Source organism: Benincasa hispida, chromosome 8 (genome assembly GCF_009727055.1).
Source record: "Benincasa hispida cultivar B227 chromosome 8, ASM972705v1, whole genome shotgun sequence".
Classification (NCBI taxonomy): domain Eukaryota; kingdom Viridiplantae; phylum Streptophyta; class Magnoliopsida; order Cucurbitales; family Cucurbitaceae; genus Benincasa; species Benincasa hispida.
The window spans coordinates 37,624,340-37,642,958 of NC_052356.1; the positions used below are offsets into that span (position 1 = coordinate 37,624,340).

The 18,619-nt window shown below is 28.0% G+C and overlaps 1 protein-coding gene across 1 annotated transcript; it reads right to left on the reverse strand.

The window, feature by feature from the left end:
- Positions 1-14,679: 14,679 nt before the first annotated feature.
- On the reverse strand, positions 14,680-17,492 carry LOC120083478 (transcription factor TCP18-like). The gene is made up of 2 exons (XM_039039247.1): positions 16,061-17,492; positions 14,680-15,850 (listed from the first exon to the last, which is right to left on the reverse strand). Exons 1-2 carry the CDS (start codon positions 17,105-17,107, stop codon positions 15,818-15,820), a joined length of 1,080 nt encoding a protein of 359 aa, XP_038895175.1. The 5' UTR covers positions 17,108-17,492; the 3' UTR covers positions 14,680-15,817.
- Positions 17,493-18,619: the final 1,127 nt, after the last annotated feature.

An 18,619-nucleotide genomic window follows, 5' to 3' on the forward strand; every position in this document is an offset into this window, starting at 1 on the left:
TATATCAATGATATGATTGTAGAATGGTTGCTCAATCTACTCGATTTAATATATACTTAAAAGAGCAAGGTCGTTGTATTTATATGCTTGAGATATCTCATTTTTAAAGATAACATATAAGAATCTCCAATCTTCATTTCTTTAGAAAAAGTATATATATATGTTTTTTTTCATATTTTACAAGTTTTTTCTTTGAAATTAAAAAGAATTTAAATTCAAACAACAAACACTAACAAACAAATCAACATCATGAGGATTTAGAGGCCTGGCCACTTCCAAAGGAAAGACTCGATTTCTATTGGAGGAATTTGACCATGCCAATGTTTATGGATCTCAAATAAGACCAATTTTATTTCACGAGTGAGTTATATATATGGAATATATAATACAAAGTAGGGAGAATTTAAGCACAAATTAGCAATTTGAGTATTTAAACTAATCTATTCTCTCATTTCATCTTAAAGCATTGTCCATCTCAAGGTTTCATCCCTTAATATATATAGACAAATTTTATGAATTGTGAATATCAGAAACTCTTTTCTTATTATTGATGTACACAACTTTTATATGAACCATGACTTTAACATCTCAAACTGTTGGCTATTCTAAAAGAGAATGAAAGATATAGCCAATAGAATTGACAAGCATTTGAAATATGAACCAAAGTTATTGCAAGACTTCAGTCATGGGTTTGACTTGCATGCTCTGAATCTCTGATATACATATATAATTTGAATACATATCCCACAAAATCTAACTTTATCCCTTTCCATGTTCTTACCTTTGACCACATTCTTCATAGATCAATTGTAGAGCCTAACATCAACCTTTATATTATAATTTTAACACTTCTTATACCCTCATTTTATATATCATTTACGATGTTGAATTAGTATAGGATCACGAATCCTTATATAAATAAGGTCATAGCTCAGTTTTCTTTCTCAACATGAACATGATTTAATTATCTTAAAATATATATTATCGATGTAAGAGGTTTGAATCTTTGTATCTATACTTGTTGAACTAATTAAAAAAAAGAAAGTTTAACTTTAGGAATCAATATGTAACGTTATATATCTCTATCTCGAGAAACATCATGTCTAATAGGGATGAAATTAATTAATACAAAGAATAGAAAATTAGTTGCAAAATTATTATTTGGGAACATCCTTGGACCAATAAAATTGAAGAGCCTTCAAGAGAAAGGACAACTATGTTTTGTTTTATTTTATTTTATTTTTTTGAAGGGCCAATGAGAGGGACAAAGGGGAGATGTTAGGTGAGGAAGAAACTACATTACACAAAGCTGACACCTAATAGTAACAAACCCTCTCTCCAAGAAAACATCCCTAATTTTTCCAACCACATTATCAGATTTTGCTATTTCTTCCACAGACTTCGATTTTGCTTTCGTTCATCGTTTGAGGCAAGGAATGAAATTGTAAGGTCCAGAGAATGGTAAAATCTCGAATTTTCCCAATTCCTACTCTTCCAACTCTTTAGATCAAACATCTCCTCGAAGAATTCCTATCTTTTCCCTTTTATCATAGCGTGACTAATAATTTGTCTCTCGAACAAATTTTTGTTCATGATTGGTCTATAACCAGTGCGTATGTTATAACATTGAGAAGGTCTTTCCCTAATACAATAAGACCACAAAGGCCACACATCTTTAGTGTACCTATTATCATGACCATAATAAATATGGTGTATTATTCTAACTAAAGACACAAGAATCTCACCATCTTTAAAAGATCTGAGTTACTCTTTTTATTATCGATTGATTTGAGATGAAGTTTGTATTTATCTAATATGATTTCAAAGCTTTTGAAATCCAAACGGATATTCAATCCAAAAATTAACGATATCTGATTCAAGAATGATGCCTCCAACGAGACACTATCTTAAAGAATATGTTAAAAATCTCACAATTTTTACAAGATATATGAACTACCCCACAATTTATTTGTCTAAATTTATATACCATGAGCTTTAAACAAAATGAATTTATTTAATTTGAAAAGTGAGTTTTAAAATTTTGAGCTCATGTTAATTACTCATAAGATTATTAATAGTAAATATATAGACCAAGGATTGACCTTTACCAATTCAGATAAATGAGAATAATTCAGCATCTTAAGTTGAGCATATATATTCACAAACTATGACATATTTAAAAAATATATATGAATTTAAAAATGCATAAAAATGAAAGATGAAAATTAAGTATATAAAGATATTTGTGTAGTATATAGTTTATACTATTCATAAAAAGAAAATTCCTATTTTTATGACTGTGTTTATGTTCTTCATTTGAAATTGAAGAGACTATATCATTTTAGATGTTCCCTTTTTGTGCATTGCTTTCTTAGCTTTGGATCCACAAGCTACTTTTACTTCCTATTTTCAACTTAGTTTTTATAGCATAGCTTCACCAAGTTCTTAGGTTCTTTGTAACTTTATATATGAACCTTAAAAATTATTCATTTTGATCTTCTTTTTAAACAATATATACGATGTCTGAGGAATCAGTAGACGCCCCCAAATATTTCGACTAGGTCGACACACTCTTAACGTCTTCATCACATCCCAAATCCAAAATAATTGATCCAATGAGTTAATTAGTCCAATTAATCTTATGGGTTTCTTCCGTTAAATGATTTTATATTTTAGTAGCAAAGATATCCTTAAATGCTTTCTTTTTAAAGGGATGGATTTGCTATGATGATTTAAGCTAGAAAATTATAATTAATGGAAGCCAGGGAATCAAAATAAACCAAAGCTAAAACTATATACTTTGTGTAAGCAACCTACCATTAATTTATATATAGATAAATTTTCAAAAGAAGAGATTAAGAAAAGTTCAAGATTTGCATATAACTGTTTGGCATGATAAATTATTCTTAGTGATGTAATTGACCATTTTAAATGGTTGGATGTATGAGAAAAAAAAGATAAAAGTATCCCAAATTTATATCTAATCGTTAATTATTAATAATCTAGATTATCTAATGGTTATTAAAAGCAATTACATTATTGTGACGATTTCATTAAAGATTTTTTTTCCTTTGACATACTATGTTTTAATAGATCTCATGCTCCTTCAAGTGCAAGATTTGGCCGTATTATTCAATCTTAGTGCATATATATATAGTTCAACGATGTTAAGTAGAGATTTAAATTATAAATTTTAAGAAATAACTGTGGAGTATGAAGATTTGAACATCCAACTCTAAAAGAATACATGTTAATTATTCTTGAGCTATATTTATGTTGAAACAGTTTTAATCGTATAGTTGAAAATTACAAACAAACTCAAGATTTTCATCTTTGCTAATTACTTGTTTAATGATCTATATTATAAGATCTTGTTTTCTTTTATCCATGAATCTTTATGTTCATAATTGTTCCTTCTTCCAAGTATTGGGGATCTAATGATATTCAACAATATCTATTGCATGTTATATTAGAAAACAATAAAAGAACATATTTACATAATTATGCCAAGTCCGAATATGACCATAACAAAATAGTACGATACTATACTACATATTTTTCTTAACAAAATTCAACATTTTTTTTTTCTTGAAAAGAAGTAATTAATTTTTTTTTTAATATATTGAAAATAAATTTGAGAGTTTTAAAAGATTAAGTGCAAAATTAAGAATTACCTAGAAGTTACACCACCTAGCCTTGAATCTTAAACATGACATTTTTAACTCTAATTTGATAATTATTTGTTTTTTTTTTTTAAAAAAAAAAATTGTGCTTTTTTCATATAATTTCTTGATCATAGATTTCATATTTTCTATGTAAATATATGAATCCTTGGCCAAACACTGAAATTTTTTTTTTTTTTTTTAAGTTTTCAAAATTTAGCTTAAAATTTAAAAATACTCCTAAATGTGAACAATAAGACATACACAAATCAATATATGAAAGTGGTAATTATATACTTAATTTTTTTTAAATAATCAAAAAATAAAAAGTAAAATGATTATCAAATGAAGCCTTATGTGTTTTTTTTAATATTTAAATAAATACTAAATTCGAACATAGATATATCTCTAAATTTGTTAGATTGAATCAGTTTGGACCATAAAATTTTTATTTAATTCAAATTTGACTCTAAATTTAAATAAATATTAAGTGCAATTTTTACTTATTTGCCCACTAAGTTTAACCAAAAAAGGGTAATATCTTCACAAACTCAATAATTTCAACACCATAAAGTTTTGCACTAAAAAAAGTTGGACAATAATACATAAATTAACCATTAAATAATTTTATCAACATTCATAAATTTCAAGTTTTTTTTATAATTCTAGTGGGCTGTTTGGTTGGAGGGAAAAGATGGTGAAAATGAGAATGGACTTAGAAAACCCATGTTTGGTTGGTGGACTTTGTTTATTTATCTTGAAAAAGACATTTCCTAGAATATTTTAACCACACAAGTGAAGGAATTACATATCCATTGAGAAGTATGAGTTTTCACTTCTTCTTTCCCTTCCTACCCTATACCCATTGATTAATTACACATGTTTTTCAACTGAGGATTTGATCATCCATATATCTCCTTGGTCTCTTGCTGAATTTTCTGAATGTCTCTGTTATACATGGACAATTATGGATATGGATATATATATATATATATATATATATTTGGTGCCCTTATCAAATGACTTGTACTCCTTATTTTGAGTCAACATGTTAGTGCTTGCTAAGTATCTTCATTTTGAATGAATGTTGCACTGTACTCTTGTTTGTAACTACAAATATTGACGTAATATAAATGCTTATTTTGTCTACGTTTAGTATTTATACTTTGATATTGGTTATATTTGATTTTTGGAATAAAATATAGTGTAGCTATCTAAGGTTGTTTTTAATAATTGCATAATAAAAATAAAACTGCACAAATTAATTATTTAAAATCAATTAAGGCAACTTTTTTTTTATTAGTTATATGTTTTATAATTGCACAAAATTTTGAAAGTGATCACACAATTTAAACAAAAATAACATTTATCTGGGTGATCTAATAATATTCTCATGCAACACAAAACACATATATTACTTATTCTCAGGAAAAGTTGATAAAATTTTTTAGACAATCAAATATAGTTATCTTTAATTCCCATACATACCATTCTCAGGCATTGTTTTTCCATGCACAACCAAATATAGTCATCATTGATTATTAATAATTTTATTCCCATACATATAATTCTCAGGCATCCTTAATTCCTGGGTATTGAGAAAACCTCAATCCAAATGACCATGTCATTTCAAGCTTTATTAATTTCATATCATATATATATTTTATAATTCATTGAATGGTTAATGAAAAACATCTTTATGATATTTGGAAAAAAATCAAATGATTTAAATTACAAAACTTAAAAAATTTTAATTTTTATCTAGTATAAATTTATGATTAAACTTGATACAAATTTTAATATGATAAAATAAATTCACCATTAAACTTGATACGACAAGTTTTTTAGTATAACAATTTTGGAAATAAGAAATCGAACCTCCCAAATTATGTCAATTATCGTAAAACAAAATTTATTTTGACAGTTAATTTTTCCAAGGATTCAAAATATAAGAACTAAAGCCAAAGGTTGTCTTAGGGGTTGGAATTCTTGAATTCAAAATGAAAAATTAATAATTGCCGGATCCGTCCTCCCAAGATTGCAGCCTTCAATTTCGGTAAAATTTGTCTTGTCTGATCTCCTCTGCACAACTAATAACTCCTCTTTCTTTTTCTTTTTATTATTTTCTTAAAAATTCTTTACTTGTTATTCTAAGGTGTTCATAAGAATTCAAATAGTTCAATCAATCAAATCAATCAAACCACCAAACATTAGAGTCATATGAAGAACTAGTAACATCTAACATGTTCTTCAATTTAAAGGAATTTTGTAACAATGTTTTTTAATAATAATAATCTAAGTTTTAGCTCAAATTTTCGAAAAATTAAACAATTATATATTAATATAGAGAGCGAGTTTAATTCTCCCATTCGAATTCTAAACACCTCAAAGAAGACACGTCTTTTTTTTTTTTTTTTTCTTTTTAAATCTATAATGTAATCATATCAAATCTAAAAAGTACTTAATATATATATATTTATATTGTCCTATTGGAAAAATCCTTGCTAGAGTACATGAATTTATTCAAGTAATGGATACTATTATATATCAATAATACACACTTTTTGAATTAATTTAAATTTGATCACATGGGCAATTCATCAATTGATTTAGACTAGTATATGAATAAGTGACACGTTACAAAAGTTCAAATCTCTTTTTATTTTAATTAATTTTCTCTTATAAGAGAGACCATTAATAATCTTTTAAAAATTGTTCGAAAAGTTCCAACAATATGTACAAGTACTACGTTGTTGTTTTGTTTTGCAGAACTGTAGTGCTTTTTGTGGCCATGGAAGTTCTCCAAGTGCTTATGTTCAAAGCATTGGCCATCTTATATTTTCAGGTACCCTTTTAACTTCTCTTCTTCTTGTTCTTCTCTTCTGATATATATTTTTTTTCTTTTATATACAATTTTATTACGACGTTAAATTAAAAAATGGATCAGTGTTGAAGCAAACATGTCTTTGGTTTCTTATATTGTTTTTTTTTTTTTTCCTTCTCTCTAATTCTTATGTGTTGGACTTTGGTTTCCTTTCCTTTACCTTCTGTTTTTTTTTTTTTTTTTTTTTTTTTTTTTAAATTTTATTTTCTTTGACATGCAAATGGGTTACTTCATATTTAAAAATTCAGACATTTTAATGTATATATATAAAAAAATTCTATTTTAATTTTGTTTTTTTTTTTTTTTTAATTTTCCTCTTGTTGGTTCATAAGCTTTATAAAGTTAAGCATTGATAAGTGATTTTATTGTATTTTGGAAGTTTAAACATCATGAGTTTCAATATAATTATAAATTGGAATAATGTAATTTCTTTTAAAAAATGTGTAAGGAGGAAGGAGAAGATATTTGAACTTTAGATGTATACTTTATGTAAATTGGTTTCTAGTTTGTATTAGAAAAAAATCAACCAACAAATGAATTAATTCTTGACCATGTTTGATATATTAATTAGGAACAAAACTTTAAAATACATATAATAGAAAAGAGATGGGCATTTATTTAATTATATGTTGCCTCTTAGTATTGGGATAGTTTATAGAGTGTCTTACAGAAGAAAGCCCACTGGCCTTATTTTTAAAATTTACCCAGTTGGCTTGAATAAGAAATAGAGGATAATTTTCTTGACCTAATTTATAATAAGTGGATGGCCCATAACTGTTCTGGGAAGAGGCAAATTTCTCAGCTTTTTGGACTTTTTAAATTAAAATATATAATATGGTGTGAATAATTTCTACTACAAATAGTGTTTTTTTGTAATAACCATATGTATTTTAGAAAATTTGAAAATATATACATAAGTCAATTGAAGTATGTTCAAATTGGTTTAAAAAGGTTTACTTCTAGTTGAGTTATTCGGGTGCGCTATTAATCCCTTGACATCTAGTATTCTTTAATTATTTTTTTTATTAATTTTTAATTATGTTTATTAGTTATCAATGTAATTTACTCTTCAGAATATTTTTAAAATGCTACTCAAATTTCAAAAACAAAAGGAAGAGGTTTTAATTCTTAGTTTTTTATTTAAAAAATGGGTCAAGATTCAATATTGTTTTTTTTCTTTTAGGCAATCATCATAAGGACTTAACAACAATAATAAAACTTAGTTGAATTTAAAATTTAAAGATTCAAATATTCTATGAATATTTGAGATATTCCAATACATCGACTAATCCCCTTTTCACCCAATCATATCCTGTTAAAAGCAAAAAAAATTCTATGAATAGTTTATCCTTCCTAAAAATAAAAGGAAAACAAAGCAAATATTAAACATTAAAAAGTTTACTTCTAAAAAGAAATGTGCAAAAATAAATTTATCCTTTTAAAAAAATCACGAAATTAAAAATAATATTCCTAGGAGTTTTATATTTTGACTCTCATCAGTTAAATTTTCAATATCTTTATATATAAAAAAAAAGAGAAGATAAATATAAGTCACATCACTTGTGGAATAGGAATATGACACGGGTGTTACAGATATGTCAATCTAGTTGATGTATCCCAAAAGAAAATAATGACAAAGAAAACAAAGAAGAGATAAACATATCAAAGTGATCTATTAAAATATTTCTAAATAGTAATATTTTAAATGAAGAATTAAGTTAGAAATTTTTAAAATTTTCTGACAAATTTTGACTATAAGTTGGGCAGAAATTTTGATGTATCCTTTGTATATAGTGTGATTCTTAGAAAAATTATACTAATTATCTCATGATCAGTCCATAGAAATCTCTAATAATTTTTTTTAGTAAACCAAAATCTTCTATTAAACATTAATTTTTACATTTAGAAAGATAAGAATTTAGTAAAAAAAAAAAAGTAGAGATAAATAATAAGTAATTAACCTGTACTATCTTCTTAGATAAAAAGTTGAAATTTTCTTACGCCAATTATTGTAATTAAAAAAAGGCATGAGAAGATTTTGGATGTAGGACAGTTGGTATAATAAAATTTGTAAAAGAAATGTGAAGAAAAAACTAAAATTGGAATTAATCCGTAAAAAAAAAAAAAAATAATTGTATAAAAAGAATCCAAAGGTTATTGTGATGGCCAAGTCACAGCCACAATTTTAAACGGTTGTCGTCAACGGGCTCCCACTTTTCCAGCCCTATTTAACTGTTCTCCGTCGCCGTTAGGGCTTCCGTTTCCTTGTTGGGTTTTGTTACCCTGTGGCATTGTTGTCTGAAACAAAATGCTCCTTCATCTCTTTTTCTTCTTTCATTCTTCCAAATTCCTTCTCTATATCCTAATTCTTACTGTTTTTTCTAATTAATCTGCTCATCTTTTTCTTCTTTCATTCTTCTTTCTCTCTTCTTTCTCTCTTTATTATTATTATTATTATTATTAATAATTAATTAATTAATTATCAATTCCAGTTCAGATTTTGTAAGATCTACCGAAGAAATGGTAGATCAGATCCAACAGATAATTTTCCTCTTTCTGCTTTAATTATACTAAAGTTCCCATCTTCTCAGAGGTATATATCTTAAGCTTATTTCAAGTTTTGAATTTTTTTTTCTTTTAACATCAACATAGATCTAGCTCTCTAGGGTTTCCTTTATTTTCTTTAGATTTTTTCTTTTTGCTTAAATTCTTTAGATTTGAAGAACAAATTTCTGCCTCCTAATTTCTTTTTTTACAAGATACTTAAGATAGAGGAGTCAAAAGGTATATCCAAATATCTCAACTAGGTTGATAATCTTTTAGCACCTTCATCATCCTCGAGCCAAAAACAGACGATTCATTCCCAAAAAATACATACAAGGAGAGAGTTGTAGTTAGATACAAACATGCCTGAAATAGAGGCCAGAGGAAAGCCTTCACGAACATTATGATCACAAAAAAATAGCAGATTTGTGCTTCCTAATTTTAGGGTTTTGTTTTTGGTTTTTTGTTTTTTTTTAAAATGAGAAGTCTCAAAGATGGTATCTTTCTCTCTTTTGTTTCATGGGTTTTTCTTGCTTTTTCTTTTCTTTTGTTTTTTTTTTAAAAAAAAATAATATGTTAATTTCTTTTTTCTGATTTTTTTTTCTTGTAATGTAAATTTTCTTTCTGGAGTTGTGTAGAACATTCCTTTCATATATTTTTCATCTGTTTCCAATATTTTTGTGCCTCATTTCTTCTTATTTTTTAGTTAATTTTTTTTTTTAAAAAAAAAAAAATCACATTTTCAGCTGCTTGAGAATGAGATGGGTTTACTGCTAAAATGCTTCTTCTGCCTGAGAAATGTATTGGAATTATTGGTTCTCTATCTCTCTCTCTGTTTTGTCTATTTTTGGAAAGGGAAATATTTAGTGCAGAAAGGAACCCTTTGTCAAAAACTTATTGGTTTGGGCTTTTAATGGTGAAGAAGCAAAAATCAATTGAGTGATTTTGAGGAATTAAAAGTTGGTATTTCACAAGTGGAGCAATTATACTTCCCATAAATTTTGGCCCAAATGGATTTTTGCATCAAATCAAAGGGAATTTTAATAATGGAACCAAAAGAGATAGAACATTATTGTGATCTGATGGACTAGCTGTTCTATCTAGGTTACACAAATCTAGGCTTTTAACATTTATTATTAAACTAAAATAAGTAGTAAAATTGGATTACTTACAATAAACATCAAAAGCTAAAAATCCAATCACAAATTTAAAGCTGTGTTATTATCCTTAAAATGGGTTACATCAACCTTGCTTTACACAAAAATAAAGACATTTCAAATTTATGTCTTAGAATTTATTCTAAGGTAAAGTTTTCTTTACAAGAAATTCGATAGTAATTTTATAAATTTTTCGATTTTTAAATTGAGAATCAAATGCTTTTAAAATAACTAATTATTCAGTCAAATTAATTTTCGATGGTGAGTGAGAATAATTTCTTTTTGAAGTGACGATGATTGGGAAATGAAACCCACTAATATAAGTGCTCTATTATATTTTGGTTAAGGGTTTTCTATAGCTCTAAAAATCAAACATGATTGTGTGTTAACAGTATTGATCTTTTTGCTTAAAGAACCCTAGGAAGGATGTTTTATATAATAATATTTTTTTTAAGGAAATGTACTTCATTAAATGTTTTATATTATATTATTTGTCACTATGTACAAACAAACTCTATGGGAGCAGTGCCTTTTTTTTTTTTTTTTTTTTTGGTTATCTTTTCCCAAGAGGACACTCATTATGACAAGACTCTTAATACTTTTTTTCCTTTTAAAATGTCATGTTCCTCAATCCATTATCCACAACTAACTAAAATCATTAGTAAGTTTAACAATTTTAATTCATTATTAACAAACATCAACTCTTGATTTGTTTTTTTATTCTTTGGCATATATGTGAAAAATTCTCTTATCCTAAACTACAAAATCATTGGTAAGTTTTTCCATTTTAATTTATTATTAGCAAACACCAACTCTTGACTTGTTTCTTTTTTTCTTTTTCTTTTTTTAAAAATTAGCTTTCTAAAAAAGACTTTTTTCAGTGGATATTGTGGTTGGGGTGTAATTGTATACATGTGAAATTTTCTGATTCTAAACCACAAAATGTCCAGATTTCACTTAATTAATTAATAATAACATTCTGATTCAAGAGATATGTTTGGGTTCTTCATAAAATTGAAAAGTTTCTGTTTACAACTTTTTCCCCTTCAAATTCAAAAAATTTAGGATCAAAACTTTCTATGCTCGAATTGATCGAAGTTGAAATTTTCATACTTTTTTGACCATGTATCGATGGAGAAATCGATCATTTGACTTCGAGGTTGATAGTAAGAGCTTCATGCTAATATTCATTTTTACTAAATTTCTTAATACTTAAATTAGGTATAGCTAGCAAAATTATATTTAAGAAATATTGAACTTTTGTAATTTTAATACAAACCCTGCCCTAATAGTGCAGTAGTTTGTATGTTTTTATTCTGTTACTCTTTACTTGATTTTTTTTCCTTTAAAAACTACGACAAACAGCTCCCAGGCTGGCTCGAATCCATGACCTGCTGCTTTTTGGACGCAATTTAGTCTTTACTTGAATTAGAATAATATTTAGGTTCGAGAATTAAAACGAATTGTGTAGGAATATAAATAATATTTTTAAGGAATAACTAGTGTTCTCAAAATTTTCAAGATTTTTAACTTTTGAAATAATAACAAATATACTCTAAGCATGTTTTTAAGTCTCCTTAATTATTCTTAAAAAAAAGTTGATATGAAAAAAAAAAAATCTCATCATAATATGTGGCTCAAATTAAATTTAGAATTTAACAAGAAAAATTTTCGAAGAAACCCCCAAATATCTTCATCTCTTTGAAGGATGTAATCACAAAAGCCATTTTTTGGAGCACCAAATCTAAGGTTTTTTATGATTATTATACTTTATATTTCTTAATTGGAAGGCTTTTCTCTAATCTTTGTATTTTCTCATATTAATAAAGATTTTCAAAATTATCTTTTATATAAAAAGAAAATGAAATTGATAGAAAAAAAAAAAATACTTGTATTAACCATCCGATGATCGATATTTCAGGGGCTTACGTAGTGTGTTTTACAATCCCAAAAAGTACAACTTTGGTGTTAATGATGCAACGATCAGAAAAAACAAAAGGAAGATAATCAGGCTTCGAATTAGGTACTTTTTCTTACCCCCTTCGTACTTCATATAAATACATGTTTGTTTTTCCTTTCCTCTCTAATTAATTCCATGGCTTCCCCTAAAAAAGATAACACAAAAGGTCTCCTCAAACAAAGTACCACTTCGAATCTCTCCTCAAAATAGTCATTCCTCCAAATTACATTTGATCATATTGCATTTTTTTTTTTTAACTAGTCAACTCCTCACTAGAGGATACCGTCGTCTAAAATTAGCTCAATCATGGATTCACTATAACTATGATTATGCATCACATTAATTCTAGTGTTACCTACTAGTCCCTCCTATCTCTTTAATGACTTGTTAAAAAATAAAAACTATGACTATACATCATTGAGACTTGTTAATTTATTTATTTTTTTTTAACAAAATACTATACATGGGATGAGACATCTTAACTAGGTTGACATCTTCTTAGTACCCTCATCATGTCCTGAAAATGATGATGCATTCCATTAAAAAAGATTCGCATAGAGAGGGCAAGGTTTGTAATGTTTCCCATATTTGTGCTCCACTAGAGGATTTTTTTTTTCAACAAAGAATTTCCTGTCGACAAATGGTTAAGTCAAGGACATGACTCAAATAGCAGTTGTTAGGGGCAACAATCCTTCATATATCTCCATGATGGTAGGATAATGTCCACTTTAGACGCTACTCTCATGACTTTGCTTTTGATTTCACCTAAAATTTCTCATAGCATTGGAGATAGTTGTCCTTAATTTACCTTATGTACCCATGATTATGTTATATGAATAATATCATTAAAAAAATTAGAAAATACAGAACTTGATATACCGAAAAGAATTTGAGCCCAACAATTTCATGGTCTTCTTAAAATAATTTTCCTCACTTTAGTGCCTGAGTTTCATGAGTAATTGTTTCCCAGAATAGAATATATTAATTTTCGTATAGAAATGACATGCTGTCCACAAGATCCAATGAATTATACCTTATGGAAATAAACTGAACTTCAATAACTTTATAAAAAGGGAGAAGTTTTATTGGGAGAAAAAAATGTTTATGAAAAAGTTCTTTTTAAAAGAAATTTGTAGAAGAGGGATATTTATAGACTATTCGTGATCATTCGGATACTCGTGTCTCTTCTTCACGTTAGATATTTTCAAAAGAACATATTCATTCATGAAACAATGCAACTCTACACAAAAGATCACTACCATTTATTCTAACAAATCATTCTTCAAATCTATTGGACTTTGGTTGCATTCATAACAATACATGTATGGTTAGTTACCTTATATACCCATGTCCTTCTAATCTAGCTAATATTGCCTTCCTAACAATATATCCTTCTAATCTACTAGCTGCTTTTGGACTGAGGTATGATGAAGCGGTTAAGAATGTATCAACCTAGTTGAGATATTTGAGTACACCAACTGATCCCTCGACTTCTTATTAATTGTTAAAAATAAATAAATACATGTATGGTTAATGCATGACATGGGAATAGTGGAGTAATCATATATAGTCTATCAGGCAAGTCATACTCAAATATTATTTTAAAAAATTACTACTAAATCTAAAAGGTTAATCCATGGTAAATTAGTGTTTAATTTATTTAACAAAAGAAAAACATTTTGAATTATTGTATAGAGTTCATCAAAACCATGTAGAAGAGTTGTAATTGTTCTTGGGAAACTGACAACTTTCTTACAAAGATTCTTGAGACTAAGAAGACAGAATTATAGTTAAAAACAATGAGCATAAAGTTTCAGTTGCCAATTTGTTGGGTCAATTATAGAAAATTGTCGAGGAGTTTGGTTCGTTGATAAAGCTAAGGAAAACACCAAGCTAGCTGTTTCAGACATTTGGATAACATTTGATTTGAAAAGGACACTCAAAGTGATGAAGCCAAGCATTGTTGAGAAAAACTGGGATCGCATTTCCTTTGATATGACAACAACATATTAAGCTTTGTACTTCATAAAGTCAATTCCACTACAATTACAGTCACCAATACTACACCAAAAATTTAACCCTCAAATAATCAAACAATAATCAGTTTACTTTTTGTAGATTATGACCTCAGGTTATTAGATGCAATAAGCTTATTGAATTTAAACAGATATATGGTGACATAAATTTCATATCTCCATGATAAACTTACTTAGGGCTTGCATATTAACAAAAAAAAAAAAAAAACACATAAATTAATGTGGTTTACTAATAGTGTGTTAACTATGTTCATGACTAATCCCTAACACTCGCATGTATTTTCTAATAGTGTGTTAACTATATGCACTCACTAATCCTTCAACCATCAATTTATCTTTTTTTTTTTTTTTTTAACAAGATAGTAAAATAGTGAGATTAGTAGTTGCACCAAGATATCTCAACTAGATTCACACATCCTTAACATCCGCATCATACCCCAAGATCCAGAAGATGCATTCATCTACCAAAACATCCTTTATCTCACAAACTTTATAAATTCGTACTTTCTAAGCCTCTGTGATAAAATTACTTTGTACGAATCATATAAGCTTTTTTCTAAAGAAACGATACTTTATTGCATATGTGAGAAACATACAAAGAAGATCAAGAGACTACAAAAAAAGAAGTCCAAGTTAAAGCGGTAGAATAATCAACAATGATGATAATCTAGTAAATCATATAAACTTACAATCAATAAACACACAAAATTATATAAAACTAAATTTCTACTATTTATCTCTATGAACAATATACATAGACCATTGAAGCTTATTATCAAAACTATGAGCTGATATTTCCCTAAATTAGTTTGGTTGCCTATGACATGATTTAGTGGATATATATGTTCTACAAGGTAATGGAAGCACTTTTATTGTTAAACATAATCCATCATTCATACTTTGAAAATTTTTGTCATTAATTAGTGTCTAAGAAAATTGGCATAATCCACAATTTGAGAAAGTGGATATGGTTAAATTGCTCTCTTGTGTCTATTCTATCACTTCCTAAAAGGTATGCTCTCTAAATCTCTCCTTATTGGCTTCAGAGTAATCCACAGATTAGATCATCATCATGCATAGTTTTGAGGAAAATAATAAAAACATGATCCTTGTGGGATAAAAGGAATTGTGGATAAGGAAAAAAAAAGGGAAGAAACACAATAATAATGCTAATAATAATGAATTTCGAATTTAAATTTCTCAATATTTTCAAGCCTTTTCTATTCCTTAATTCGACATCAACTTCTCAACAAAGGGTTCTCAAGAAATATCTACAAAAAGTTCAAGAAGATCATGAAGAGAGAAACATAGAAAAAAGTTTGCACAATATTTGTGTCCCTAATTGAAAGTTCATGAAAATATATATTGAGAAACATTTCTATGTTTTACATTAATTTCAAACAGAAAGTGAAGAAGAACAAAACACACGACATGAAATTATCTCAGAATAATAATAACAATAATATTTGTTTTTTCCAACTTGATATACCTCCTAGGTAGGTTCCTTTGAGAAAATTAAGAAACATAACCCCATGTTGTTGGATTGTAACATGCCTTGCAGACCATCCATAAACCTATCCAAAGATATCAGAGTCTTCAAATTCATGCTGCAAAAAAAGAGAAAAAAAAAAAAAGGTTATATGGGTTTGATCAAAATCACAAAAATTTCTATACCCATGTACTTCATTTTTGTCTTGGTCAAAAAGTTACAAACTTTAGTACTCTATATATTCAAGTAAATAGAGCAACTGTTTGATTAAGATTTTGGTTTTTTTTTAAAAAAGGAAACATTATAGCTAATTAACTACATAACTCACCTGTTGATGCAGCAAATTGAAAGTTGAATCCTCAGATGGGCTCCACTTTGGCAAAATAATATCAAAAGAAGAAAAATTTTGGTGGAATTGGTAATCAAATTGGGAATTAGTGATTGGTTTTTCAACCTCAATGGCAAGATTGAGATTATGATTATTGTAGCTTTGAGTACCAGCTGATTCCTCTCCACCACCAGTAGTTTCAAAAGGACTGCTCCAAGAAGAAGATGAAATAATTTTGGTAAAATTTGGATGATGATCTGAACAAGAATCCCTAATAAAGATCTGATTTTTCTTCTCCAAAGTTCTTGCTCTTGCTCTTTCTCTAGCCTTTTCTCTCAATTCTTTAGCCATGGCTTTTCTTGGAAGCTGTTTGGCTCTGATCATCATCTTCTTCTTCTTCTTTATTTTGATGTTATTATCTTTGGTGTTCAAATTTTGATCACCAATAATAACTCCAACTTCATTATCAAGCTCTGAAGAATTGGAATAAGCTGAATAATAATTAGAAGAAGAATTATTACTCATCAAGAAATGATTTTTTTCTCTTGCAAGTTTCAAAATTTCAGGCTTGGCTTGAATCAACAACCATTCAACTGTTTTGCTTCCTTTGTCAACACCCAACAAATCTTGTAACCCAAAGAACTGTTTAGCCACTGGGAGTGAAAGCCTCATTCTTCTATCTCTTACCCCTCTGGCTGTTGTGATTTTGCTATGCCTATCCTTCTTTGACAATCTTTTTCTTGGTGGAATTTTCTTCATCTTCTTTTGAGCTGAAATTGTGGGAAGAATTTTGTCAAGAGAGGGAGTATTATTATTAGTGGAAATAATGGGTGGATTAATATTTTGAGAAGAAGAAGAAGAATTATTATTGAAATTGAGAAAATCTTGATGATGATGATGATCATATTCTTCATCAATTACCTCAAAAGGAGAAGGAAAAGGGAAGAAAGAAATGGGAAGATGGAATGAATGGTCAATATGAGGCAAACTACAAAATGGGTCATGGCCATTTTTGGTATTACTACTACTATTGGTGGAGAAGAACATGTTTTTTTTCCTTTTTTTTTTTTTTTTTTGAAAATTTTTGTGGACAAAGACCTAGATTTGATGATGAAGTAGCTTCAGTTGATGACAAGTGCAAAACTTTGAAGAAGAAAGAAAGAAAGCTTCACATCCTTTTCACTTCATTTTTCTCTCCCTCTCTTTTTCCAGTAATTTTGGCTGCTGAGGGTGAAATAAAACCAACCACAATAATTAAATAAAAAACCAATAAATTCACTTCATTTTTCACCTTTTTTTTTTTCAATAAATGGGAATTGAAGGACAAGCTATAGATAGAGCTTGAGAAAGACAGCACAGTGGAGATTACTGTATATAGACTGGAGGGAGCTGAATAGAAAGAGACAGACAGAGAAAATTAGAAGAGTTTGAACCCCCACCCCCCCCCAAAAAAAAAAAAAAAAAAAAAAAAAAATTGAGTAGTGAGTTTGTAAAGAAAGACAGAAAAGGTAGAGGAAGGAGGTTGAATTTATTTAATGTGTAAAGAAAGACAAAGGCAAGGATCCATCTCTTTCTAAAGCTCTTTCCTTTTGAGCAAAAAGTTTGCATCTTTAGTGTGATATTATGGGAAGTTATATGTGAATTGAGTGAGTGGGGTAATTGGAAAAAAATAAAAATGTAGGCTATTTAATTATTAATCAAAAAATGGTTTCTTAGTTCCACTTCTTCACGTGGTTTGTAGCAATGAAAGTTACAAAAGGGAAATTAGGTCTTGTTTTGGAACCCCACAACCCACCAAACATCTTCCTTCTTAAACCCTCTCAAGTCCTCTAGAATTCATTTTCTAAACAAGAAATTAAATGATAAAAAATGATTAGTAGGTGCATCCGAATATCTCAATTAGGTTGACACATCTATAATACTCTCATCACATCCCAAATGCAGTAGCCGAATATCATTGTTTCAAAGGATGAACTTGACGAAGGTACACTGGGTCTGAGATATGATGATAGTATTATAGATGTAAAAACTTAGTTGAGACGTCTCAAAGGATGAGCTATATGAGAAAGTTAGAGAAGAGCCCTTCGCCTAATCATAACTTTCAAATCCTTGCATGGATCATTTTAGGGCTAATTAGGGTTTAAGTTGTGTAATTATATTATGATCCATTATTTGTGATGGTTTAAATTGACCAAACTTAATGTTTGTTTAATCATCAACTTTACTTTTTTTTTTTTTTAATAACATGTTTGAGAATGATTTTAAATCGCTAATTTGAGTTTTAATTAAGATTCTTATTTCTTGAATTTTCGTCTTTAAATTGGTTCATCCATCCAATTGAATAGTCAACCAAAAGACCAAAGAGTTAGTTGGATTATTATTTGATCCCAATTCAACTTTTATTAATTTCTGAATTGTTCATCATCTTCAATATTAAGAGTAGCCTAGCTATTTGTTCTTTTTATATAATCAGTAAATGCCATTTTTAACTTAAAAGTAAACATACTCTACAAGATCTAGGCAAGATTCTTGCTAATAAAGATACTTCCCTCCTTTGAA

Coding starts and splice junctions, on each gene's coding strand:
- LOC120083478 (XM_039039247.1), bottom strand. CDS start 17,107: ATGTTCTTCTCCACCAATAGTAGTAGTAATACCAAAAATGGCCATGAC. Junction 15,851..16,060: donor TCAATTTGCTGCATCAACAG/GTGAGTTATGTA, acceptor CTTTTTTTGCAG/CATGAATTTGAAGACTCTGA.